This window comes from Lissotriton helveticus, chromosome 7, assembly GCF_964261635.1.
Source record: "Lissotriton helveticus chromosome 7, aLisHel1.1, whole genome shotgun sequence".
Classification (NCBI taxonomy): Eukaryota; Metazoa; Chordata; class Amphibia; order Caudata; family Salamandridae; genus Lissotriton; species Lissotriton helveticus.
Window position 1 is genome coordinate 392,376,855 of NC_136068.1, and position 27,908 is coordinate 392,404,762.

Sequence of the window (27,908 nt, forward strand, 5' to 3'; positions counted from 1 at the left end):
CAGGCCGGTGAGAGCACACGCGCAATACACCACCCCACGCCAACCGTCACAGACAATAATGCACCAGTTGAGCACAAATGATGTCAAAGATGCACCAATAAGTGAAACGGAACCGACCAGATCGGAGCTACTGGCAGCTATACAGAGGTTCCGCACTGTTCTTGAACGTAAAATCGAGGCTGTCTCGGATGACGCCAACCTCCTTAGGGTAGACTTACAGAAGATAGCTGACAAAGTAAAATCTGTGGAGGGCAACAAGTTAAGTTAAGGAGTCACGTAATGATCGGACGAGGAGGGCACCCCAGATTCGGACGGGGCCAAGGGTGCGATGTGCCCATTTCACAACAAAGGTGGAGGTGAAAGAGTCCCGACCAAACAGATCACTTAACAGGCCCTCAACAAACCCATCCAACCGCCCAGTGTTCGTGGACTCCGGAAAGCCTACGATTCGTACGTTGGTATGTCTCCCCCTGGCCTCCATGTCCTTGTTGTTCATGACGACGGTCTTAAGCACCCTCTCCATTATTTCAAGACGCTTAGTCGTTTGAGCAGAGCTATCTTCGAGGTCAGAAACTCTGCCCTCCACAGTGTCTAAGCTCGCGTCATGCTTATCAAGTCTAGCCCCATCGTGACAAGCCTCCTGTCCAGGGCATCAAACCTAGTGTCAAGGGCCTTGTAGCCGGCCCGCAGTTCAGCCATCAGAGCCTCATTACAATGCACTGTGGGTTAAGGAAGCCTCTCCAAATCACTCCTCTCTGCCATAGTGGAGTCAGGTGGGACAGCGCCACTCGCGGCCTTCTCAAAAGGTAGCTTCCTTTGTTTACGGTTCACCTTTTCCATGGCAGTGAAGGAGAGAAGAGAAAACTGTGCGGGGGAGGACCAGAGTCGGCAGGAGGAGGGGGACCAAGAGTAGCACGGCACAGTAGGCTGTAGCTGGGGTAGCCTGTCCGGTGGTGTTCAATATACTGGGGGGCACCCACCTGAGCAAGGGGAGAACCCTCTATGGAGGCCATGCCTGGGGCTCAGCACACCACGGGTAGCTAAACAGTGCATGATGCAGCATTGCGGGAGCCCTATGTGCTGTTGTGAAGGGGCCACAGTCAGCCAGCTGCAGCGAGGGAGGAGTCAGGACACCGAACAGCAGGCAGACAGGTTGGAGAGGGCAATAAAGGGGCCCCTACAATGATACAGCCGGGGGGGCGGTCCCCAGTCTCACCCGTAGTCTCACCCGTAGTCCCTGTCACCACAGGGCCTCAGGGGGTATCGGGCGGGACCCTGCACACCGGGAGAATCGCACTCAGCGCTCTCGGCCTCCTTAGCTGCCTCAAAGAGTGCTGTGCAGCGGTCCAAAGTATTTTGTGTGGGCCAGGCAAGGCCAGAGATCCCGCGCCCCCTCACGCCCAAGGGAGTAGAGGTCCGGCGGGCCGACGAATGAAATCGAGGCCCGGCTCCGCCGAGCACACCAGGCCTCTCCACGCCGCACGAGTGAGGGTGCCCGGTTGCATAGTTCTGGGCTCCCCATGCTGCAACAAATCGAAGTCTGCAGCCACCGGAAGGGCCATATCTTCCAGGAGATCGAATGGAGCTGTGAGTCTACGCGGCCATCTTGGCCCGCGGTCCGGCCACGCCCCCCCAACATTTCTTGAATGTTGGTAGTTTGCTACCTGCTTAGTTGCTCATCATCTGCTGTACAGATATTGGAGTCACTGAAATCACTGGAGTATGCTTGACTTCAATCTGTCTAACATTTACCATATGGTTGCTCTGAGCATTTGAGATATTGCAGAGTAATTCATTTTCTGATTGTGCTTCAGCAGCACCTCTCTTAATAATTTGTGTGGGCTGATTTGTTCATCGCACCTTCTTTGCAATTGCTATCTATCTGATCCAAAACACACATTTAATCTTTGATAACTTTGTTCTGTTTGTCTATTACACAACTACTTAAAATATGTGGTGCTCCCAAGCTTGTCCTCAAGATAAGAGAGGTGCAGCAGGTCATCATGGCTTTGCTGGGCCATCACTACTTCATTCACTACAGCTGCATCATTTGAAATGTTTGTAAATGATGCAGCTGGTATTGATGATGTAGTGTACCAGCAAGGGGAGCTAATGGAGTTCAATCAGGATGGGGTGGATGTGATGATATTTCCTCATTCCTTGAATGAGACGTACATTGCCTTGTAGGGTGCCCATAACTACACTTTCGCAATTGCTTTATTAACCTTCACACTTTCTGAAAATTGCTTGAAAATGCACCATTTGCTCACTCTTTTTTTCAAATGTCCTTGGGGTGACCCCATCCCGAATCCCCCTCGAGTTCCACTTATGACGCTATGCGAGTGAGCCACTGGGCACTCCTCCCAAACTGTTGGCTGGGTGCTTGTGTGAGAGTATCTGGTGTGGAACGAAAGGAAATCCTATGTGTGAGTGATGCTCTCCAGATGTTGACTGGGAGCTACAAGAAGTAATGGCACTAGGGGTTAGCTCCAGCCCCAAAAGTCTTTTCAACTCACAGGCCTTGCCCGGAGGTAAGGTGTAAACTAGCACAGGGAGTCTAGAGTACAGGGGAGCAACACAGACACACAAAAACACAACTTTCTTACCCTGCACAAAGCACCAAAATCAGGGTGTTACCCAACTTGAGGTATGAAATATATAAGTATTAACTGTAACTCCTCTGTTCTGCCATACACAATGAGGACAAAGTTCATCAAGTGAAAAAATACAGGTTTTGTTTGACTTACTCAGAGAGGACATTCAGCCTTTCTCCCATTCTGATGATGGTCTCAGCCTGGCCACCTGATGGAAAATCATACAAAGCCACCAAAACGCATTTGTTGACTGTTGGAAGAAATAAGAAACTAAGATGTCATAACAGCACAAATCACAGATCCTTACTTTAAGTCAATGTGAAAAGGAGCTAGCATAGGCGGAATCGGCTTCCATGATGATGAAGTTTGATGCTGTTACCGGAATGGATAACAGTGTACGAAGGAGGTCATTTGGCGAATACGCCCAAGTAATTCAGATTCAACTCCACTTTAACACCAGGCTAGATTCACCATTGCCTAGGTAGCTTAGCTGACAATATGTTTGTGTTGTTTCTGCAGTGCCATCTGACTAGTTCTTTTGGTTGCACTAGAAGCATCAATACAGGATAGCTCCAAAAATCTGGTCGCAGGTAGTCGCAAAAACCCGGTCTCATCAATACCCATGAAGATGGATTTCTTCAGCAAAACAGTGGAACCAGCTGTGAACATAGAGATTGAGGCCTGCATGGTGCCTCAGATAAGCATGTCTGCTTCCACATTCACAAAGTGCCATTATTGTAAACAGGGTCCCTTACAGGGCTTACAGTGTCTGTAATGTCAAAGAAGAAACACTTTGTAAAAGAGACATTGTGGGGGACCATGAAGTGCATCATGATACTGCTTTTGCATTCTCAAATGCCCACACATCATTTGCACAACAGGAGTGGTCACCAATGGACCACTTCCATTGTGAAAATGGTTTACGAGTGGCAAGGGCAGTCATTAATCAATGTTTTGCAAAGCATGAGCGGTCACAAAACATCAAGGAATGAGTGGAAGCATCTCTTTACAGACTGCTTTTCCCTTGCAATTAGCAAGGAATTTCAATACGGATATTGTGAGTTGCAAATACATTCGCAACTTGCAATGACATTTTCAAACACTGCTACTTGGTTTGTCACACTCACAAAGCCTGCCACCTTGGGGTTCAGGGCTTTTGCAAGGGTGAAATCCCTTTATTACACTGGTCCCATAATGTTTCTGAAATTAATAGAGTGCTGAATGAGAAAAGACTAGAAACAAAAACATATAATAGATTGTGCCAACATTTCTGTGCTGCAAGAGTCCTTACAGCAAACTCGAAAGTGAAGGTATTTCACTCACTTCACTCTCTCGATCTAGGGCGCATCCAACAATTGCCACTGTTGACCTGTTCCGAAGTGGCTAGTTTCTGTGGTGACATATGAACCCTCCTTGATGCGATCAAGGGTCATTCTACTTTAATGGCACTGCCTACCTGAGCCGTGAAGGTCTGCCCTCTCCTTTCAGTGGTGCATTTGTGACACCCCTACAGGCTTGGGTCGGCTCTATAACTAGATTGTCTGTTCATGAGAAAAGCTGTAACACCAACCTAAGCTCTCATGTCAAGATTGGAGGCACCATAGTGTACAGGGAGAAAATGAAGGATAGCAAATAGGTAGTGACAAGCACTGAGGTCCGCACCAGGTCTCTGTACAGATTCATGTGATGTTCTCCAAGCTTACTGCAAAGACGGAATAAGCACTAAAGTTGATGCTCTAACTTTCAAGGCAGACCACTTGCAAGCTCCCATGGGCAAATAGAGAAAGAGAGTAGGACCATTAGAACAAACGACTTTGAGGACAAAGGAGTAGCCATGGTTGGCCGCATTCACAGATTAACATCCAAAATGCTGGAGATGCAGGCCAAAGTTGAAGATCTGGAGCGGCGGTCCCAATGAAATAACATTTATATCCATAGTGCAGAAGAGACTGAACAGGCAGGGAACATGGAAGACTCAGACGAAAATCTATAGCCAATCTTGTTTCAGGACTTCTCATTCTCTACTCACTGAGCCGTAGAGAGAATGCATCAGTCCTTCACAGCGCACCCGGTGTGGGGCAGGCCCCGCAGATACATAATCACCTGGCTTCTGGATTCAGAGGCAGTGAACACATTCTCCAAAAGGTGCATGAGTATGGATAGCTGCAGTATGAGGAGGTAAAGGTATTAAACTTTCCATATTTCGATTGCTTTACTTCTTGAATAACATTTCCTAAAATGTACAAAGGTGTTGCATGAAAAAGTGGTGAAATGCATCATCGTGCTCTCATCTAAGCTTTGTGTCGAATTTGGGGGATTAGCTCACTTCTTCAGCCCAGCATGAGATGCAATGAACTTTGTGCTGGGTGCCATCACTGGGTTGGATGGTTTTGCTTCGCCAGATATGCCTGCCAGTGATTAGGGCCAACTTAAGAGAAATTGCTTGCAACTTCACTCCCTAATCAGACCCACCCAACGCATCCCCATGAACGAGCTCCGCCGACAGTGACCCCTAACCTCACTAGTTCCCGTACAGATCTCAGAAACTCAAATTAATTTCATGACCCAATTCACCCCCTCCCAGGATTACAAAAGGGGGCAACTTCTCCTACATAATGAGCAACAGACAACACTCCATCAACCTGACCTACACCACACAAGGCGAATCCACCCAACCCCTCCGCGGCGCAGCGACTCGGGTCACTAGAAAACCAGATAAACTCGATCTCCCGGGGCCTGACCGAAATCCTCTCCAACCTAGATAAGGCGCGCAGACCCCACCAATTTCCTCCCTGGGTTCCCCCCACTTCCAACACAGACAGCCACAAGATCCCCTCCTGGCCCTCAGAAACCCATGAAACTCAGCTTCAGAGACCCCCAAGACTGGACACGGAACCGTGGCCACAAAAAGCCTCAAGAATCGCAGTCCTTCCCACTAGGGCTCAGAGACGCTCAAATACCGATATCAAACCCCCGACCTCAAGACCCACTAGAACAGAAGCAGCCATGTCCGACAATGAAGCAACCCTTCTAGCCTCCTCATATGACACCCCCCCCTTTGACCCCCCCTGAATCCAAAATCCAAGTGATCACGGGTCTCCGAAAAGACCTTCCCCTCACAAAACCCCCGAGTCCGCCCATCCTCACCACCCTACCTATGGCGCCTAAAGAAAAGACCCCCAGCAACAATGAGCTTTTCACCAACTGCTTGCTCCTCAACTGCAGGTCGGCTTCTTTGCATGCAAGTGAACTAGCAGAGGCCATCCTCTCGCACGACATTGACATTGCGTTCATCACGGAGACCTGGCTCAATGAGCTATCCTCACCATGCTTAGACATGCTTGTACCCCAAGGTTTTCCCTCATCAACAAAGACAGAAAAGACCAGCGAGGGGGAGGGGTAGCTGTCATCCATAAAGACAACATGGTCATCACGGAAATAGATTCATACTATTACAACACATTTGAATATCTCTCAACCAACATTAAGACCAAAGATAATAGAACTGTACTCTGTTACCTTCTCTTTCATCCTCCAGGTAACACCTCCGTATTCGGGGAACACGTATCTGACCTGATAGCTCATGGTGCACTCGGAGATGCCAATAGTCTAATTCTTGGCGACTTTAACCTGAGGTGGAATGAGACTAACAACCCGCTAATCCACTCGCTATCCAGTCTCCTCTGTGCTAACAATTTAATCCAGTACTGCACAGAGGAGACGCACTACAAAGGAGCCACCTTGGATGCCATCATCGGTCAAAGAAACACAATCACAATCAATCACCTACTCCCCGTCGACTGGTCAGACCACCACATGATCTTATTTCATATCAACCAACTAATTCTCTCGGGGGCGTGGCCACGAGCTGAGCATGGCGGACGTGCTTTAGAGTAGCTCCGTCCACTGCCCGTTATACAAGCAAAATATCCTGCTTCCCAGTACCCCTGACTGCCCACTTCACTCCTATACAGAACGGGAGCCTAAGGGGTCCCTGAAACAGCAATCATTATCTGCGGGGTCCTTCCTGTGACCGGAATCGAGGATCGACGGCGGTGCGGCCTGACACCCGATCGGCAGCCGCGGACTACAGTAGGAGCGCCACGCCGCAGACATAGAGCCCGGCTACCTGGATGACTGCGGGGCGCAGCTGCACGGAAAGACACAGCGTGACGGGTGAGCAACCCCATAGAACCGGAGCACCGCCATCGCTGGCTGAGCCCAGGGGCTGTGGAAGCAGCGGAGAGGAGGTGTGAGCCGGGTGGAGGGGGTGATCTCCGGGCGCCACACGTAGACGGCGCCCGTAAGACTGAGACGGCGCTGTGCCGGTGGGGACCTGACCCGTTCCCGCTTCACCCTCGATAGGGGAGCTGAAGACCTACTTGCGGCGGCCCCTGCCCGCGGAGACAGTGGGTGAGCCTGAAGCCCGGCACCTGGTGCACCGGCTGTGGGTCGACTGCTGAAGCCCTGAGTGGAAGCTTGCTCACCGCCATAGACGGCTGTGGCCGCCATTTTGTCTTCGTCGCAACCGGGCCTAACACAGGGACCCCAACGGGACTGGCGCTATATGCACTTGGTGGCGCTGCACAGAAACAGAGGCTCGAACCCGATGCACGGTGCCGCACCCGACAGGGGGAACAAAGCTCACGCATCTTCCTTGGAACTTGCATCAGGCTGAGGCAACACACGTGGCAGTACCGGGCGCAACTACGGGGAAGACCGGCCTTGATCCTACGGGCAAAGCCACAACAGAGTGATCCGGCGCAATGCCAGGCGAGGCCTCGAGCTAGCTGACGACACCGGCGTACCACCGAGCGGGGCACGGATCCCCTCGGAAAGGTCGCGACGGACAAATCACTGCTAGGACACGCACCATATGCACTTATACATATATAGTAATCTGAGTACACGACCCGCAACTGATAGATACGTGTCCCCTGACGCCGGACGCAACAAGAAACATGGGGAGAAACAGGGCCAAAGCGCAGGACATGGGCGCAAATGCTGACCTACAATCTACGGGATCAGAAGACCCACTGGCCTCCTCCAATGTGGAGATCATCCCACCGACGGGTATGAACACCCAGGACACTAAACTAGACCTTATACTGGCTGAAATAAAGGCATCCAGGGAAGATCTGGAGCTGCGCATGGACAATATGGCGACCGGCCTGTCACTCCTACGGGCAGATCACAACAAGCTGGCGGAGAAGGTCTCGGAGCACAAGATTGCCCTGGATGACTTAATCCCGCAACATACTGTTCACTCCACGAAGTTGGAATGTATGGAAAAACAGATCAAGCTGCTGTGGGACAAGGTGGACGACGCGGAAGGGCGCTCCCGCCGCAACAACGTGCGAATTTTGGGAATTCCGGAGATTGTTGGACCACAAGATCTTACTCCGCTGTATAGCGTGGAGAGGGCGCACACAATGCCGGTGACACCACCCAAGCCTGGGGCGCCACCGAGACCACTCATAGCGCGTCTGCTGAATTATAAAGATAGAGACTCCGTGCTCAGGGTGGCGAGGGAGCAGGCACCGTTACGCTACGAGGACAAAACCATATCAGTGTACCCGGACTTTACCCCGACGGTGCAGAGAGCCAGAGCATCGTTCCTGGGGGTAAAGCGCAAATTACGAGACAGAAACCTTAAATATGCCCTGTTATTCCCTGCTCGCCTCAAGAAAATACACGGCAATAAATCCTATTTTTTTGACTCACCCGAGGATGCGGCTGAATGGATGGAAGTGACGCTTACACCGCCAACTACCCAAGACCTATTTGAGGACGACCAAGGCGGTGGACCTTCCCAGGGACACACGTCTAACAGACCTGAGAAACACGCGAAAGGATCCTCGGCCAGTGGAGGAAACAAGTCAACCAAGTCTGGGAGAACCGCGAAGATTGGCCACCTGACAGAGGCAGCATTGGCGGCACATGATGCAAGAGGACACTCTGCTACGGACAACCGCACGGACACGCCAACGGAAGTGTCGGGATCAGCGGATAGCCTGCAGTTCTTCCCCAAAATCACGGCACAAGTGGCAAATTAACTCTGACTGCGACCTAAGAAGACTCCGACTGGTAAAGTACGTTTTACATGAAGGGCAGTCGGGGGTGAGGGACACACCGGCTAAGGGCGTAACACAATAACACCAACAAGCTCTGGACTGGTGCGAGTGGTCCCCTCTCCCCACCACATAGACATGTTTTGGTAATGCAATTGTCCACGTTGGGCAATAAGGTTTGGACCCCGAGAGTTCTTCCTCTGGGACCTGAGAGTTATGGGATTAATGATTGGTTTGGCACTGGGGTCATGGCAGAATATATTTGTACTATTACAGTTGCAGAGCCCACTGGCATTGCCTGCAAAAGACCGCAATGGGGACTATTAGTGATTACAAGATGTGCACCTGGAATGTTCGAGGCATGGGATCAGTCCACAAACGTCATAGACTGCTGGCACAACTCAACCGAAGAAACGTTAAGATTGCCTGCCTCCAAGAGACTCATTTGAACAATGTGGAGGGTGGGAAGCTACTTAAAAAATGGAAAGGACAACTGTTTGCTACCTCTTATTCTGTATTCTCGAGAGGGGCAGCTGTGTGAATGAGAAACTCTGTCCCGTTTAAACTGGTGGAGAAACGCCTGGATACAGAAGGTAGATATGTCTTTGTCCTTGGGATATTGGATGGCTCCCCTGTGGTAATAGGCAGTATTTACGCTCCCAATTCAGGTCAATATGACTTTTTAAATAACGTCAGCAGTGTGTTGGCGGATTGGGCAGACTATAGCTGGATAATAGGCAGGGACTTTAATGCTGTGTTAGATGTTTCATTGGACAGGTCACATCCACCCCTACAGGCCACTGAGAGTAGGAAACAAGCTGATGCATGGGCGAGGTGGGCTCGGGGATGGGGGCTGGCGGATGCATGGAGAAGTAAACACATGCTAAGTAGAGAATACACCTTTTACTCGCCTCCTCATAGATTGCACACCAGGATAGACTACGTCTTTTGCACTACAACACTACAGGGTGAGGTCGCCGTAGCGGAACATATGGGCAAGACACTCTCGGACCATAGCCCGGTGGAGATTACGTTCAGATGGGGTAGGATTCCAACACCAATACCTACATGGCGCCTCGCACCGGATCTCTTGGAGGACACGGTCTTTCGCACAACACTTGCAGATGCCATAACATCCTACTTTGACACGAACACTGGTACGGCGAGCTCCCGCCAAGTGGAATGGGACGCATTCAAGGTGTCCATTAGAGGCGAGGCAATGAGCACTCGGGTGGGTATGAGACATATTGTCATGGAAAGGCTCCGAGAGGTGGAGGGGAGACTGGCTATGCTTGAGAGTGAGGCTGCTGGCACGAACATACCATTCACACCACTTCAGGAGGCGCACATACAGCACGCAGAATTGCTAGAGGAATTGCGAGTGCTGGATTTTAGGGAGTACACATGCAGGCAACATGCGCAGGCCGAAAGACCCGGACCCCTGCTAGCTCGTATGGTACGGGATGACCCAATACACTTGCCAATTATGGAAGTACTCGACCAGGGGGGGTCCCAAACATCGACCCAGCTAGGCATTAATACAGCATTTAGGACTTACTATGCAACCTTATATAGCCCACCCAGACCACTGCCAGACACAGCGTTTGAGTTCATGGAGGGGATAGACTTGTCGAGACTTGCAGATCATCAATGCAAGGAGCTGTCTTGCCCTATCATGGTTGCGGAGATCCACCAGGCGATACGCCCGTTACCACGAAATAAAACGCCAGGCACAGATGGCCTTCCGGCCGAGTTCTACAGTGCTTTCATCGACCTCCTTGCCCCGCGCCTCCAGGTGGTATACCGAGAGGCGTTGCAGACGCGGGGCCTCCCACAGACGTCACTACAGGCCCTAATAGTGTCACTCTTGAAACCAGGCAGGGATGGCCTAAACTTAGCTAACTATAGACCCCTCTCCTTGTTGAACACGGATTATAAAATATTGAGTAAGATTCTGGTGACGAGACTGGCACAATATATACAGCGACTGATACACCCCGATCAGTGCGGCTTTGTACCGGGTAGGAGCACTGCCATGAACCTGCGGAGGCTCAGCTAACTTATGCTCAGCAGACCGGAGACGCTGCATAGGGAGGCTTGTATTTCCCTGGACCTGAAACAGGCTTTTGACTCCCTCAGATGGGACTACATGCTGGCGGCTCTTGCACGTTTTGGCATTCCGCCCGACTATATCGCATGGGTTCAACTACTGTACACCCGCCCCACAGCTCGGATCCGTACGAATGGATGCATTTTGATGCCACTGGACATAGCGAGGGGAACAAGACAGGGATGCCCACTGTCCCCACTATTGTTTATACTGGCGTTAGAGCCCTTGCTCTGCAAACTCCGGAGACTGGCACAGCACAGGGGCATAAAAAGGGACGGAGTCACGCATGTGGTATCGGCATATGCTGATGACATTATTCTGTACTTCAGGGGCTTGGGGGGGGGGGGAACTTGACCCTGTCCCCGACATCTTCGAGAGCTTTCGCTCGTTATCAGGGCTCACTATAAGCGCATCAAAATCCTCCGGGTTCTACTTCCCGGCAACGGAGGCAGAGGCCCACATACCCTTCGCACCGCATATCTTCCAAGTGACGGAGACCACCTTCCGCTACCTGGGGGTGCAGGTCTACAGAGGCGCGAAGGACATGCTAGATGGCAACCTAGGGAGAGCAATCACGGCGCTGAAATCCCAAGTACTCTTTTGGACGGCACTGCCACTATCGGTGTCGGGCAGGGTGACCATATCTAAGATGGTGGTACTACCCCGTCTCCTTTACTACTTCACTAGCATGTCATTCCTCCATGTTTAAAACACTAGATACCCTACTGACAGAAGTAGTATGGGGTGCTGGGAGACGAAGAATTAGTTTGGCCAAACTACAGCTTCCCACTGCGTCAGGAGGTATGGGTGTACCAGACCTTCGGGCATACAACTTTGCCTGCCAACTGCAATGGCTAGCCTATTGGATAGCCGGGAGGAACCTGCACGAAATCCATGTCTCCGAAGCGGACTGGAACAGGGGGAATACTTTCGTAGTTTTGGTAGCGTAGACATTCACCCAAACCACACAGGAATCCGTTTGAGCCTCAAACGGATTCCCGTGTGGTTTGGGTGAATGTCCATTGAGTCTACCGACGCTCGGTACATCGCCCGATTGTGGAGCCGGACCGTGTCTACGCTACCAAAACTACGAAAGTTATCTTGGAGGAATCGCCGCCCAGCAGTGGCACCCGTAAATAACTGGAGCACCGCACTCCTAATCATCAAAACCCCCCCTATCAGGAGGACACCCATCAGGAATCTAGACCTCCTGGATACCCATCCCGGCTTAGAGACCATAACACGAGGTGTCCAAAGAGTCGCATCAAGTACGAGCCAAGCGGAGCATTGTTTTTTGTTTTTTTTAAAAACCTTTATTATCGGAAAAGTCATACAAATACAGACCTACAACCCCACAGGGCCGGTCAGTAATAATCCGCAACACAATCAAAAACAGTACAAGGCCCAACAACCCCTGAAATCAATCGCAATGTGTACACGTCAATAAACAGGGCCGGCGGCTGTAAGAGGATAATAAAAAGGTTTCACATTTTATATTTTAAACAAGCAAACAACACAGAAACAAAGTCCAAGGTAAGACTGTTATCGAAGTGACCATCTCCACCAGCAGGGGGGGAAAGCCAGCCAATGAGGCTGGTCTAAAGAAGGATAGATCCTAAGGGGGAGGAAAGAAGGGCCAAGAGTGGACAAGCAGACTGTGTGTCATATTAGAAGGATGCATGGAATGCGAGGTCACGGAGACAGAGGGATAGTAACGGAATCCACGGAGGGAGGGGTACAAATCTCTCCTCGATACGCATTCCACTGACCCCACACCTTCCCCCATTTCCTAGGCCTACCACGTTCAGTATACCCCGTTTTCTCCCTAAACATACACCAATCCATGCATTCCATCCACGCCGACGCCGAGGGTGCCCTCTGGGACCCCCACAATTGGGCTATGTCCCTTTTGGCGATCATGTTGCCGAGGGTGGCCCACCGAGTCTGCGCCACGTTATAATCATTGGGCTCCCAGACGTTCAGAAGCCACCACCTAGCCTCCGGCATTAAAGACACACCCGTCACCTCTTTCATAATGTCATGCACGCTTCTCCAGTAAGACACCACATCCGGACACTCCCATATGATATGGAGAAAAGTAGCAAGCATACCACGTCTGCACAACCCATCCAATGAATAACCCATCCTCATCAGGCGTGGACCCGTGACATAGACGCAGTGCAAAATCTTCAATTGCACTAGCCGTAGACGCGCCGGAATCGCCACTTCCTTTGGAGACGACACCGCGGCCTGCCAGTCTTCGTCATCCAACTCAAGCCCATCCGCGGTCCAGGCATTACGGAGCTGGACAAGGAGGTCAGAGCGGTCGTTAATAAGCTTCTTATATATAAGAGAGATGGTACTATCAGGGACATGTCCATCGAGCACCCTATCTTCCAGGGGGGAGGATTCCGGGACAACGGCACCAGCCGGAAACACCGAAGCAAATGCATGGCGAATTTGAAGATAGCGGTAGTATTCCCTATCACTCAGGCTGTATTCCCGCTGGAGCTCGGCAAAAGTCTTGATCCTGTCCTTGATCAGGAGGTCCCCAACTCGACTAATACCTATAAGATCCCACTTGTCGAACCCCTTCGTCGCCCAGAGATTCCCCAGCCGTTCAGCCGCATAAAGCGGCGTTGCTCTAGTCAGCTTATCTGTCCATCCCGTGGCAGCCGTCGCACTAGTCCAAACTCGCACCGCGACCCCAGTAGGACCAGTAAGTGTCTTCCTAGCAGCTTTAGAGTAAAGCGCCCTATTATAGTCGCCACCCGGTAGCTGCCATTTGTCAATCTCGAACGCAGGGTTAGGGGTAGGACCAAACATGGCATGGTTGATAGCACTCAACTGAGACGCCCAGTAATAGCGTTTGATGTCGGGCAGCGCTATACCGCCATCATACCAAGGCAGAGTCAGTTTCGAGAACGCAATACGGGGCCGCCCGCCCCATACCAATTGCCGTTGGAGGCCCTCGACCTCACGGAAATAACTAGCTGGGACCAGATCAAGTGTATTTTGAAGGGCATAGAGGAACCGGGGGAGAGACATCATCTTAAACAGGGCGGCTCTCCCCAACGGGGACAGCGGCAAGCCACGCCAACCCGCGACATCCGATCGCAGCCGACGAAGTGGCGGCAGTAAATTCCTTTCATACCGCACCGCAGAGTCCAAGGAGATATAAATCCCCAAATATTTAAAGCCGTCACGTACTACAGGTATCGGGCAGACACGGGGCAGCAAGGCCATTTCTCCAGTGAGCGGATAAATACAGGACTTGGTCCAATTGATGGACAAGCCAGAGTTTCTCCCGAAGGAGCGCAACACGTCAAACAACACTCCCAGGGATTTACGAGGTGAGGTCAGGTACAACAAGATATCATCCACATACAGTGAAACACGATCTTCATATTCCGGGGACCAACTAATGCCCTTAAGCGACGGCTCCCATCGGAGCCACGCGGCGAGGGGTTCAAGAGCAAGTGCGAAGAGCAACGGTGACAACGGGCAGCCCTGTCGCGTGCCTCTGCCAAGAACAAAGGATTCCGAGGCCCTGCCATTCACCACCACTTGAGCCAATGGTTGTGCGTAGAGGAGCTGAACCCACCCGATGAAACGCGGGCCGAAACCGAACTTCGATAGTGCCGCCCATAAATACGACCACTCTATTGTGTCAAAGGCCATCAAGGCGTCCAAAGAAACCAAGATGGCCGGCTCACGAAGTGACCCCGCCCGCGCTAGAACGCCATTAAGACGACGAAGGTTAAGCGCAGTATTACGGTGGGGGATAAATCCTGACTGGTCTGGATGTACTAAATCACCAATCACTGTAACTAGACGATTCGCCAATACTTTCGCCAGAACCTTAGGTTCAACATTCAGAAGCGAGATCGGTCTATACGACGAACACTGCTCACGGGGTTTCCCATCTTTATGAATTACCACAATGGACGCCAATCTCTGATCCCGGGGAAGGAGTCCGAGATCTCGCGATTCCAAGAACATGCGACGTAGATGCGGCGCCATCTTATCCGGGCACAGCTTATACAGCTCTACCGGAATACCATTCGGGCCAGTGGCCTTGCCTGAACGAAGGGAACGGATAGCAAGCGCTATTTCATCAGCGGAAAGGTCCGCCTCCATAAGCGCACGGTCGGACTCCGAGAGGCTAGGCAGCGCGATATCCCTCAGTAGCAAATGTGAGTCCTCCTCCGGCCTGTCCGAGACCGGCGCGTAAACCTTCTGGAAGTGCTGAGCAAAAGCCGCGACTATCTCAACAGGGTCCACAACCCGCGAACCATCCACCCCTTCCACAACAGGCACAACCCTATTCAAACACTCTCTCCTGTCCAACCAAGCAATCAACTTCCCGGCCTTATCACCAACATCATACATCCGCCCCTGTTGCACACGATACATCATCCTGGCTGCATCCGTCACCAGAGCCCTGTAGTCAGCCTGTTTAAGGGCCAAAACATGCAACTTCTCAGGTGTAACCCCAGATCCCAAATCTTCCTCCAAAGCTGTGATATCATTTTCAAGGCAAACAACCTCCTCAATCTTACTTTTCTTCACGCTAGCAATCAAGGATAGGGCCTGACCCCGAATCACAGTCTTATAGGCCTCCCAGAGGGAAACGGAAGAGGACACCGATCCCACGTTCTCATTAAAGTAGTGTTCCATGCATTGAACCACTGCAGCCCTAGTTTTGGGGCTGCGTAGGTGCCAGGGGTTGATCGGGGCAACACGGCCCTCCGCTCCCAAGGACAAATCAATCCCAAGCCAAAGTGGAGAGTGATCCGAGATCCCCCTAGCCAAGTGACGCACTTCCGTTACGGAGACCATCTGCACCGCTGGCACCAGGATATAGTCAAGCCTCGAAAGACTACCATGCGCTCCCGAGTGAAAGGTGTACTGTGACTGTCCAGGGTGCAAGTGCCTCCAGCTATCCACTAAACCCATCGCATCCAGAAAATCACCCAACCATGACTGCGATCTCAAGAGAGTTCTGGGGGGGTTACGATCATCATCACCACTAACCACCGAATTGAAGTCGCCACCCATTATCAACATGCCTTCGGGGAAGCTCAAGACCACCCCACCTAAATCAGAGAACGTAGTGGACTGTAGACCTGGTGGGACATAGACAGAGAGTATGGAAATCGTCTTCCCCTCCCATCGCCCCGTAATGGCCGTGTATCGGCCACGATCGTCAAGCACGACATCATCTATCTCCAAGGGGAGGGAGTTACGAACCAAGACGCCCGCCCCCCTCGAACCCGTGGTGAAACCTGAGTGCGCCACCAGACGATACCCCCTCCTATTCAGCGCATGGCAAGTGTTCCCTATCAAATGAGTTTCTTGAAGCAACACAACATCGGGTGAAAGACGTTTCAAATATTGCAAAACTATCCCCCGCTTGATCCTATCACCCAGCCCGTTCACATTCCAACTCAACACCCTCAGCCCCCTACCCCCCATTGCAGAAATGCACCCAGCATCCCCCCCGCATAAGGACTGTCACATCTAGCGAATCGTGCATGGAAATGAAACCTCGGAGTAAACAAAGAAACAGAAAACCCCCCCGCCCCCAAAAGAGTACCCAACACACACCCCCCCACCCTGCACCCCTGCGTCGATCTAAAAAACCACCCCAACTTGCAGTGTGCCTGTCGCCCCATTAAACTAATCTACGAGAAGAGAGAAGAACCCCTTAGAGGAGGAAGAAACCCGAACCCTCCCACCCCCGGGTAGACAATATATATGCACTCAATAATAGTCAAACCGCTGCCATAAGTCTATATAGCCGGCCCTCCGGTGGGGACTCACTCCACCCATTCCTCCAGGCCACCTTCAGCACCGCCGGAGTGTTCAGATCGGTCGCGCTGTGTCGGCAGAGTATCAAGCCAGTCACTAGCAACCTCCGGGCGATCAAAAAAGAAAGTGCGCTCCTCAAATTCGACCCTCAAGCGGGCCGGGAACAGCATAATGTACTTTAGGCCCATATCTCGGAGGCGTCGTTTCACGCCTGTGAAGTTCATGCGCTGTTTTTGGACTGACTGTGTGAAGTCCGGGTAAAAACTGATGGATGCATTGTCAAATTTTGTGGGCCCACCAGTGCGCGATGCCTGGAGAATAGCGTCTCTGTCTCGAAAGTTGAAGATCCTGGCTATAATGGGCCGCGGCGTCGCTCCCAATTTAGGCTTACCACCTGGAACTCTGTGGGCACGCTCCACAGTGAAGAAGTTACTGAGGCCTTTAGGTGCCAAGTGGTTCAGCACGAGGTCCTCAACCAAAAGATCCGTAGACACTGCTTCGGAACTTTCCGGAACACCAATGATGCGGACGTTGTTTCGCCTGGCCCGGCTCTCGTAATCATCCAGCCGACGAGCAAACAAGTCATTAAATTTCCGGAGATTGTGGACCTCAGTCTGAAGGTCCGAAACATCAGTAGTGAGACTTGCTGTTTTAATGTCCAGCGATTTTACCCGCTCATTAGTCTTTGCAAGATCCGTTCTGATGAGGTTAACCTCGATAGCTACAGTGTCTATCTTCGAGGCCAGTGTCTCGTACTGCTGGCCCATGGAGGTCTTCACACTGGCAATGGCGCCCATGACGTCTCGCAGCCTCAGGTCGTCTGTCTCAGGAAGGTCCTCTCCAGATTCACCCGGGGTTCTACCCACCCCCCCGGGGGTGCCTTTCGGGCGGGCGAAGCGATCAATGGTATTAGACTGAGTAGAACCCCCTCGGTTCGTGATCCTGGTGGCCCGCTTCTCGGTTTCAGGTCTACCCGACATGGCGGCCAAGGAGTCCTGGCAGACCTCTGGGAGGCTTACGGCGAAGGCAACTCTCCAGAGATCCGCTGTGTACAGTCGAGAAATACGAGAGACAGGAGATGCGCTGGGGGCGGGCTGCAAGATGTGGGCCAGCAGTACTGGCAGACAGGAAGCCGCGGAGGACAGCGACCAAAAACGAAACCGAAAGTACCACGAGGGTTGCGATCAAGCCTCAGTGACCGTTGTTATTCAATTACCACTCAGGTAGTTCGGCAACTCGAGACCGTGGGCATCTGCCGGTGTAGGCCATAAAGTTCGAGATGCAGCAAGTCCGGTGTCCGGTGGCCAAATCGAATTCCGAAAGACAATTTCGTATCAGCAGGGCTTCCGTCAGTCGAACCCGTCGTCTAAATCAGGATATTGAACAGGATAGCCGTAGGAGGTGGAAGGGGTCTCGGGAGCCCTGTGCTCACGCGTCCATCTTGGATCCACGTGAAGCTCCTCCTGAAAGCGGAGCATTGTTAAACCCAAAAAGGGCCGACCCACGGTTAACTCTGGACCCTTACAGGCGCGTCAACCTAAAACAGGCAACTAATCACAAAGTCCTGATGATGATCCCGGTTCATTAGGAGCCAGGGGATCGAAACGATATGCAGTGCTCACTATTCTAGTGATCACTATGTATCATTCCAAACGACCCTTATTGATGATTGGTTGTAAGTCAACCTGATAGACCAGCTATCCTAGTAGCATGGACAAGAGCAGTCTTTAGGCTAAACTCTAGAGGGCGTGTTAAGCCAGCTGTTATACCATCACATATACCCCTTGAACACCAAGTGAAAGGACACCACACAAGTTGTTATGAAAATAAAAGGATATTTATTTATAACACAACAACCCTGGACTCTTTATGAGGACAGGGTGCTAAGCACAATACAAAACTCTTAAAGAAATACTGAAAGTCGCACAATTTACACAAATGCCCGAGGGGCACGACAAACCATATACTATGAAAGTGGAATGCGAATTACTAGCAGGTAAGTAACTATTCTCAGAGGCTTTGGGATCGCTAGGGCTAGACTACTGAACCTTTAGATTACGAGCAGGAGACCTAGGGGGATCGGGTGCAGAGTGTGCACTCTCACGCGGGATGCGGAACAAAGTCTATGGAGGCTAGTAAATGCAAAGTTAGTGTTCTCGGGCGAACCCGACTAGGTAGGTCAACAACGAAAGTGGATCTAGACACTTAGAGAGTGGATCTACGCTGGAGCACCGTGGTACTCGGTTTACCTAGCCCAGGGGCTGCGGCTGCATAGGGTTCAAGTGTCGTCGGGAATCCTCGTTGACGAACCAGGAGCCTGAAGTAAAAGTTGCTGGCAGGCGACCAGTGAAGATGTTCCGGGCTGATCCAAGGACTGGATCAGTGAAGAAGGATACCTGTAAGCAGAGGGGACCAAGTTCTGAATCACTAGCCAGTGATTGGGTGGGCACCAGGATGGCACCGGACGAGGTCACTCAGCCAGGTGAAGAGGCGACACTGGATTCTGCTGCTGCACGGACCAGGGCGAGGATGTCGACCAAGCTGGAGGTCTGTGAGCTGTCCCACGTCGGATGTCTGCTGCTGGCGGTGCTGGATCCGGTGAAGGAGGCAACAAGCCTTGGCTAAGGCAAGCCCACGTGGCGACCCAAAATGGCGTCTGGAGTGGACCAGGAGGGTCCGAGGAGGGTCCCCTTCAGGAGGAGACTAGGGCTAGTCTAGAGGAGCTAGACCAGCAGTGAAACAAACGTAGGTCGTCGTCTGGAGGGTCACTAGCCAACGGGCAAGTGACCGGACAACGTGGCAAGCAGCGCAGAAGCAAAAGGGCTCCACGCAGATCTGGAGGATGCTGGGGGGCTGGACTTCGGTGCTCGTGCTGCTTGGGGTTGGGGCTTCTCTTACCCCAGTGCACCCACTCGAGGGTCCCTCTGCGGTCGTGCTGGGTCAGTGTCGTGCTGGTTCTGATGGTCGCCGGGTTCTCTGGTCTCGTCGCACCCACGGTTCTCAGCTGTGCTGTAGAGGCAGGTAGAGGTCAGAGAGGGCAGGGAGTCCGGGTCTCGTCGTGCTGGTCGGTCTGATTCCGGAGGAAGGACGTGCAGCAAACCGCAGGATACTTAGTTGGTGCCTGCTGATGCAGGGTGACTACTCCTTAGTCACAAGGGAGAAATCTTGAGAAGAAGTCGAGAGTTCCTTTCGTAGAAAGTAGTTTCAGGATTCAAAGATGATCTAATTTGGAAGGGTCCCCGCTCCCACCTTTATTCTAAAGAAAGGGGCTGGTACGCGACTAGGTCCTGCCAATGGGTGGGACCAGGAGGGGGGTGGTTACACCCCTCTCCTTTGTCCGGTCTCTCCCCAGCTCAGGGGCTGGTGTGCCCCCAGAACTGGTTTGAGCCGGCCTATGCACAGTGAGCACCGGGGTGCCACTTGCAGTCACCTTCCTCTAAAGCCCTGCCTACCTGGGATACACAAAATCCTGTCTGGGATGGTGCTGGCACCGCCCCTGACAGGAAACCCTTTGTCCATGCCTCCATTGCTGGAAGGACTCCCAGCAGCAGGAGGGCAGACTTGTGTCTCGGTGGCAGCATCCATTTTGTGGAGCTGAGGCTATGTCTGACTTTAACCGGGGTTCACAGTTACATACATGTCGTGTCCCTCTAGAAGGGTGGAATGCTAACCCCGTCGCCAGAATTGGCGAGGGGTTAGTATTCCAATTCGTATGACACCTTACTCGACATGTTTTGATAATGTTATACCAAAGTTAGCATATGACCGCGAGGTACATAATGCACTTAAGAGTATATGGTATAGCGTTATCATGGAACAGCTATTAGGACTTGGTTCCGCAAGCTGCAAACGGGCTCAGCTCATGCCAGAGCACCATTTCACATTATTCCAAGCACTCTGCCTTCAGGATTGATAAGGCCTGCCATAGGAGTGACTGATAGGAATATATGTGTCCATTTTAGGGTTAGATATAGGAATACTATATCTACAGCAAAGGGTGTGTACACCACCTTGCCCCAGCTGTCAAGCAGCCAGTTGTGTCTGTTTTGGATGGCCATCCAGGGGTGGCATAATACATGCTGCAGCCCCTGGTAGGCCCTGTGTGCACCTATGCCCTGGGTACCTAAGGTACACTGTACCGGGGCTGATAAGGTGACTCAGTATCCAATTAGGTATGTACCTAGGGTACATGGAATCCATTTTACAGAGAGAGCAGTGGGCCTGGGGTCCTGAATAGCAGGGCCCCAGGTCAACTATGTCAGAAAACCAGCAAAACACCAGGCAAAAAGTTGGGGGCAACCATAGTCAGGGATCTACCTTCCTACATAACCCCCCCCAAACAAAAGGAGATAAGGCTATCCTTGACCAGGTAAGCCTATATTGCCTAAGTGGCCATATAAGGAAGTACCAGCACTGGCATGGTTACCCCCTATCTCATGGTCCACTAAGCAATCCCTCACCCTAAGGGTATCTGAGGGTCTCCACCATAGGGAATCAATCTCTACCTGTGGTGTGCTTTGGCAAAGTAAAAGGCTGGTGCTGAGATGGAGTACTGAAGTGAGGCTCCACTAATTTTGGGCTCAGCTTCCTCCAACTATTATCCACCATAGAGGCCTTTCTTTCCAAGACTGAGTTGTGTTGAGCTCTCAGGGTCAACCTCTGGCTACCTAAAGCTGGAGGTTGGGTCCCTCTGTTTGGCTTACTGGAGGGACAGGTCAGGTGTGGGGCCCTTAGGTCCCAGGTTTGGCTGTGCCCAACAGTGTCCATCTGTGGGAGGTCCCTAACTAATTTTAAGGGGGATCCCTCAGGAGTTGGTTTTATTTTCAAAATTTATGAGGCAACAGGATAAAGGGCGCACTGCTACAAGTGTTCTTAGGCCAAAGTAAATGATACAAATCGTCACTGGTGCTCTAAGTGAGAGAGTGAAGGTCACCTCACTCCCCAAATTACCCAGGAACAGAGCTCTTGATGTATAAAAGTCAAAGATTTTCTCACTGAGCACTCAAAAGAAAGATCCTTATTTCAAAGTTCAATCCACTGTAAATATAGTCACAAGTCCATTCTTAGTCCATTTCCAAGTAAGACCCCGGAATTCTCAAGTAGACGTGTGTTGTTCCTCTTTATTACAGACTCCAAATATCCACAGTTCAAAGACACTCTCTGCAGCCAACACGTGTTTCGTTTGGGCATCAATCTTATGCCAACTTAACTTCCTCAGGGCTGCAAGCCAAGAAAATAATAGAAATAGTATACTACACTTGAAGTAATAGAATTACAAATTACCAGGAAATGAATAATGTATTTAATATAAAATCATCACCTAAGTGTAGAAGACATAGTTCCCATAAATTGTGAAACTCAAATCAAACTAATTAATAATCGTGTGGATCCCGGTGTCTCTATATGTGAACCAAAACATTCGGGTTCATTCAAGTTGTTATGAAAATAAAAGGATATTTATTTATAACACAACAACCCCGGACTCTTTATGAGGACAGGGTGCTAAGCACAATACAAAACTCTTAAAGAAATACTGAAAGTCGCACAATTTACACAAATGCCCGAGGGGCACGACAAACCATATACTATGAAAGTGGAATGCGAATTACTAGCAGGTAAGTAACTATTTTCAGAGGCTTTGGGATTGCTAGGGCTAGACTACTGAACCTTTAGATTACGAGCAGGAGACCTAGGGGGATCGGGTGCAGAGTGTGCACTCTCACGCGGGATGTGGAACAAAGTCTATGGAGGCTAGTAAATGCAAAGTTAGTGTTCTCGGGCGAACCCGACTAGGTAGGTCAACAACGAAAGTGGATCTAGACACTTAGAGAGTGGATCTACGCTGGAGCACCGTGGTACTCGGTTTACCTAGCCCAGGGGCTGCGGCTGCATAGGGTTCAAGTGTCGTCGGGAATCCTCGTTGACGAACCAGGAGCCTGAAGTAAAAGTTGCTGGCAGGCGACCAGTGAAGATGTTCCGGGCTGATCCAAGGACTGGATCAGTGAAGAAGGATACCTGTAAGCAGAGGGGACCAAGTTCTGAATCACTAGCCAGTGATTAGGTGGGAACCAGGATGGCACCGGACGAGGTCACTCAGCCAGGTGAAGAGGCGACACTGGATTCTGCTGCTGCACGGACCAGGGCGAGGATGTCGACCAAGCTGGAGGTCTGTGAGCTGTCCCACGTCGGATGTCTGCTGCTGGCGGTGCTGGATCCGGTGAAGTAGGCAACAAGCCTTGGCTAAGGCAAGCCCATGTGGCGACCCAAAATGGCGTCTGGAGTGGACCAGGAGGGTCCGAGGAGGGTCCCCTTCAGGAGGAGACTAGGGCTAGTCTAGAGGAGCTAGACCAGGGGTGAAACAAACGTAGGTCGTCGTCTGGAGGGTCACTAGCCAACGGGCAAGTGACCGGACAACGTGGCAAGCAGCGCAGAAGCAAAAGGGCCCCACGCAGATCTGGAGGATGCTGGGGGGCTGGACTTCGGTGCTCGTGCTGCTTAGGGTTGGGGCTTCTCTTACCCCAGTGCACCCACTCGAGGGTCCCTCGGCGGTCGTGCTGGGTCAGTGTCGTGCTGGTTCTGATGGTCGTCGGGTCCTCTGGTCTCGTCGCACCCACGGTTCTCAGCTGTGCTGTAGAGGCAGGTAGAGGTCAGAGAGGGCAGGGAGTCCGGGTCTCGTCGTGCTGGTCGGTCTGATTCCGGAGGAAGGACGTGCAGCAAACCGCAGGATACTTAGTTGGTGCCTGCTGATGCAGGGTGACTACTCCTTAGTCACAAGGGAGAAATCTTGAGAAGAAGTCGAGAGTTCCTTTCGTAGAAAGTAGTTTCAGGATTCAAAGATGATCTAATTTGGAAGGGTCCCCGCTCCCACCTTTATTCTAAAGAAAGGGGCTGGTACGCGACTAGGTCCTGCCAATGGGTGGGACCAGGAGGGGGGTGGTTACACCCCTCTCCTTTGTCCGGTCTCTCCCCAGCTCAGGGGCTGGTGTGCCCCCAGAACTGGTTTGAGCCGGCCTATGCACAGTGAGCACCGGGGTGCCACTTGCAGTCACCTTCCTCTAAAGCCCTGCCTACCTGGGATACACAAAATCCTGTCTGGGATGGTGCTGGCACCGCCCCTGACAGGAAACCCTTTGTCCATGCCTCCATTGCTGGAAGGACTCCCAGCAGCAGGAGGGCAGACTTGTGTCTCGGTGGCAGCATCCATTTTGTGGAGCTGAGGCTATGTCTGACTTTAACCGGGGTTCACAGTTACATACATGTCGTGTCCCTCTAGAAGGGTGGAATGCTAACCCCGTCGCCAGAATTGGCGAGGGGTTAGTATTCCAATTCGTATGACACCTTACTCGACATGTTTTGATAATGTTATACCAAAGTTAGCATATGACCGCGAGGTACATAATGCACTTAAGAGTATATGGTATAGCGTTATCATGGAACAGCTATTAGGACTTGGTTCCGCAAGCTGCAAACGGGCTCAGCTCATGCCAGAGCACCATTTCACATTATTCCAAGCACTCTGCCTTCAGGATTGATAAGGCCTGCCATAGGAGTGACTGATAGGAATATATGTGTCCATTTTAGGGTTAGATATAGGAATACTATATCTACAGCAAAGGGTGTGTACACCACCTTGCCCCAGCTGTCAAGCAGCCAGTTGTGTCTGTTTTGGATGGCCATCCAGGGGTGGCATAATACATGCTGCAGCCCCTGGTAGGCCCTGTGTGCACCTATGCCCTGGGTACCTAAGGTACACTGTACCGGGGCTGATAAGGTGACTCAGTATCCAATTAGGTATGTACCTAGGGTACATGGAATCCATTTTACAGAGAGAGCAGTGGGCCTGGGGTCCTGAATAGCAGGGCCCCAGGTCAACTATGTCAGAAAACCAGCAAAACACCAGGCAAAAAGTTGGGGGCAACCATAGTCAGGGATCTACCTTCCTACATAACCCCCCCCAAACAAAAGGAGATAAGGCTATCCTTGACCAGGTAAGCCTATATTGCCTAAGTGGCCATATAAGGAAGTACCAGCACTGGCATGGTTACCCCCTATCTCATGGTCCACTAAGCAATCCCTCACCCTAAGGGTATCTGAGGGTCTCCACCATAGGGAATCAATCTCTACCTGTGGTGTGCTTTGGCAAAGTAAAAGGCTGGTGCTGAGATGGAGTACTGAAGTGAGGCTCCACTAATTTTGGGCTCAGCTTCCTCCAACTATTATCCACCATAGAGGCCTTTCTTTCCAAGACTGAGTTGTGTTGAGCTCTCAGGGTCAACCTCTGGCTACCTAAAGCTGGAGGTTGGGTCCCTCTGTTTGGCTTACTGGAGGGACAGGTCAGGTGTGGGGCCCTTAGGTCCCAGGTTTGGCTGTGCCCAACAGTGTCCATCTGTGGGAGGTCCCTAACTAATTTTAAGGGGGATCCCTCAGGAGTTGGTTTTATTTTCAAAATTTATGAGGCAACAGGATAAAGGGCGCACTGCTACAAGTGTTCTTAGGCCAAAGTAAATGATACAAATCGTCACTGGTGCTCTAAGTGAGAGAGTGAAGGTCACCTCACTCCCCAAATTACCCAGGAACAGAGCTCTTGATGTATAAAAGTCAAAGATTTTCTCACTGAGCACTCAAAAGAAAGATCCTTATTTCAAAGTTCAATCCACTGTAAATATAGTCACAAGTCCATTCTTAGTCCATTTCCAAGTAAGACCCCGGAATTCTCAAGTAGACGTGTGTTGTTCCTCTTTATTACAGACTCCAAATATCCACAGTTCAAAGACACTCTCTGCAGCCAACACGTGTTTCGTTTGGGCATCAATCTTATGCCAACTTAACTTCCTCAGGGCTGCAAGCCAAGAAAATAATAGAAATAGTATACTACACTTGAAGTAATAGAATTACAAATTACCAGGAAATGAATAATGTATTTAATATAAAATCATCACCTAAGTGTAGAAGACATAGTTCCCATAAATTGTGAAACTCAAATCAAACTAATTAATAATCGTGTGGATCCCGGTGTCTCTATATGTGAACCAAAACATTCGGGTTCATTCAAGTTGTTATGAAAATAAAAGGATATTTATTTATAACACAACAACCCCGGACTCTTTATGAGGACAGGGTGCTAAGCACAATACAAAACTCTTAAAGAAATACTGAAAGTCGCACAATTTACACAAATGCCCGAGGGGCACGACAAACCATATACTATGAAAGTGGAATGCGAATTACTAGCAGGTAAGTAACTATTTTCAGAGGCTTTGGGATTGCTAGGGCTAGACTACTGAACCTTTAGATTACGAGCAGGAGACCTAGGGGGATCGGGTGCAGAGTGTGCACTCTCACGCGGGATGTGGAACAAAGTCTATGGAGGCTAGTAAATGCAAAGTTAGTGTTCTCGGGCGAACCCGACTAGGTAGGTCAACAACGAAAGTGGATCTAGACACTTAGAGAGTGGATCTACGCTGGAGCACCGTGGTACTCGGTTTACCTAGCCCAGGGGCTGCGGCTGCATAGGGTTCAAGTGTCGTCGGGAATCCTCGTTGACGAACCAGGAGCCTGAAGTAAAAGTTGCTGGCAGGCGACCAGTGAAGATGTTCCGGGCTGATCCAAGGACTGGATCAGTGAAGAAGGATACCTGTAAGCAGAGGGGACCAAGTTTTGAATCACTAGCCAGTGATTAGGTGGGAACCAGGATGGCACCGGACGAGGTCACTCAGCCAGGTGAAGAGGCGACACTGGATTCTGCTGCTGCACGGACCAGGGCGAGGATGTCGACCAAGCTGGAGGTCTGTGAGCTGTCCCACGTCGGATGTCTGCTGCTGGCGGTGCTGGATCCGGTGAAGTAGGCAACAAGCCTTGGCTAAGGCAAGCCCATGTGGCGACCCAAAATGGCGTCTGGAGTGGACCAGGAGGGTCCGAGGAGGGTCCCCTTCAGGAGGAGACTAGGGCTAGTCTAGAGGAGCTAGACCAGGGGTGAAACAAACGTAGGTCGTCGTCTGGAGGGTCACTAGCCAACGGGCAAGTGACCGGACAACGTGGCAAGCAGCGCAGAAGCAAAAGGGCCCCACGCAGATCTGGAGGATGCTGGGGGGCTGGACTTCGGTGCTCGTGCTGCTTAGGGTTGGGGCTTCTCTTACCCCAGTGCACCCACTCGAGGGTCCCTCGGCGGTCGTGCTGGGTCAGTGTCGTGCTGGTTCTGATGGTCGTCGGGTCCTCTGGTCTCGTCGCACCCACGGTTCTCAGCTGTGCTGTAGAGGCAGGTAGAGGTCAGAGAGGGCAGGGAGTCCGGGTCTCGTCGTGCTGGTCGGTCTGATTCCGGTGATGCAGGGTGACTACTCCTTAGTCACAAGGGAGAAATCTTGAGAAGAAGTCGAGATTTCCTTTCGTAGAAAGTAGTTTCAGGATTCAAAGATGATCTAATTTGGAAGGGTCCGCGCTCCCACCTTTATTCTAAAGAAAGGGGCTGGTACGCGACTAGGTCCTGCCCATGGGTGGGACCAGGAGGGGGGTGGTTACACCCCTCTCCTTTGTCCGGTCTCTCCCCAGCTCAGGGGCTGGTGTGCCCCCAGAACTGGTTTGAGCCGGCCTATGCACAGTGAGCACCGGGGTGCCACTTGCAGTCACCTTCCTCTAAAGCCCTGCCTACCTGGGATACACAAAATCCTGTCTGGGATGGTGCTGGCACCGCCCCTGACAGGAAACCCTTTGTCCATGCCTCCGTTGCTGGAAGGACTCCCAGCAGCAGGAGGGCAGACTTGTGTCTCGGTGGCTGCATCCATTTTGTGGAGCTGAGGCTATGTCTGACTTTAACCGGGGTTCACAGTTACATACATGTCGTGTCCCTCTAGAAGGGTGGAATGCTAACCCCGTCGCCAGAATTGGCGAGGGGTTAGTATTCCAATTCGTATGACACCTTACTCGACATGTTTTGATAATGTTATACCAAAGTTAGCATATGACCGCGAGGTACATAATGCACTTAAGAGTATATGGTATAGCGTTATCATGGAACAGCTATTAGGACTTGGTTCCGCAAGCTGCAAACGGGCTCAGCTCATGCCAGAGCACCATTTCACATTATTCCAAGCACTCTGCCTTCAGGATTGATAAGGCCTGCCATAGGAGTGACTGATAGGAATATATGTGTCCATTTTAGGGTTAGATATAGGAATACTATATCTACAGCAAAGGGTGTGTACACCACCTTGCCCCAGCTGTCAAGCAGCCAGTTGTGTCTGTTTTGGATGGCCATCCAGGGGTGGCATAATACATGCTGCAGCCCCTGGTAGGCCCTGTGTGCACCTATGCCCTGGGTACCTA

General features: G+C 51.3%; 1 protein-coding gene across 1 annotated transcript in view; it reads right to left on the reverse strand.

Moving 5' to 3' along the window:
• Nucleotides 1-27,908, reverse strand: part of SLA2 (Src like adaptor 2) — a 291,725-nt gene that overhangs the window by 129,874 nt on the left and 133,943 nt on the right. The window contains exon 3 of the mRNA XM_078650513.1: nt 2,748-2,844. Coding sequence (XP_078506639.1) covers nt 2,748-2,844 — 97 coding nt within the window. The remainder of the gene's footprint in view (nt 1-2,747; nt 2,845-27,908) is intronic.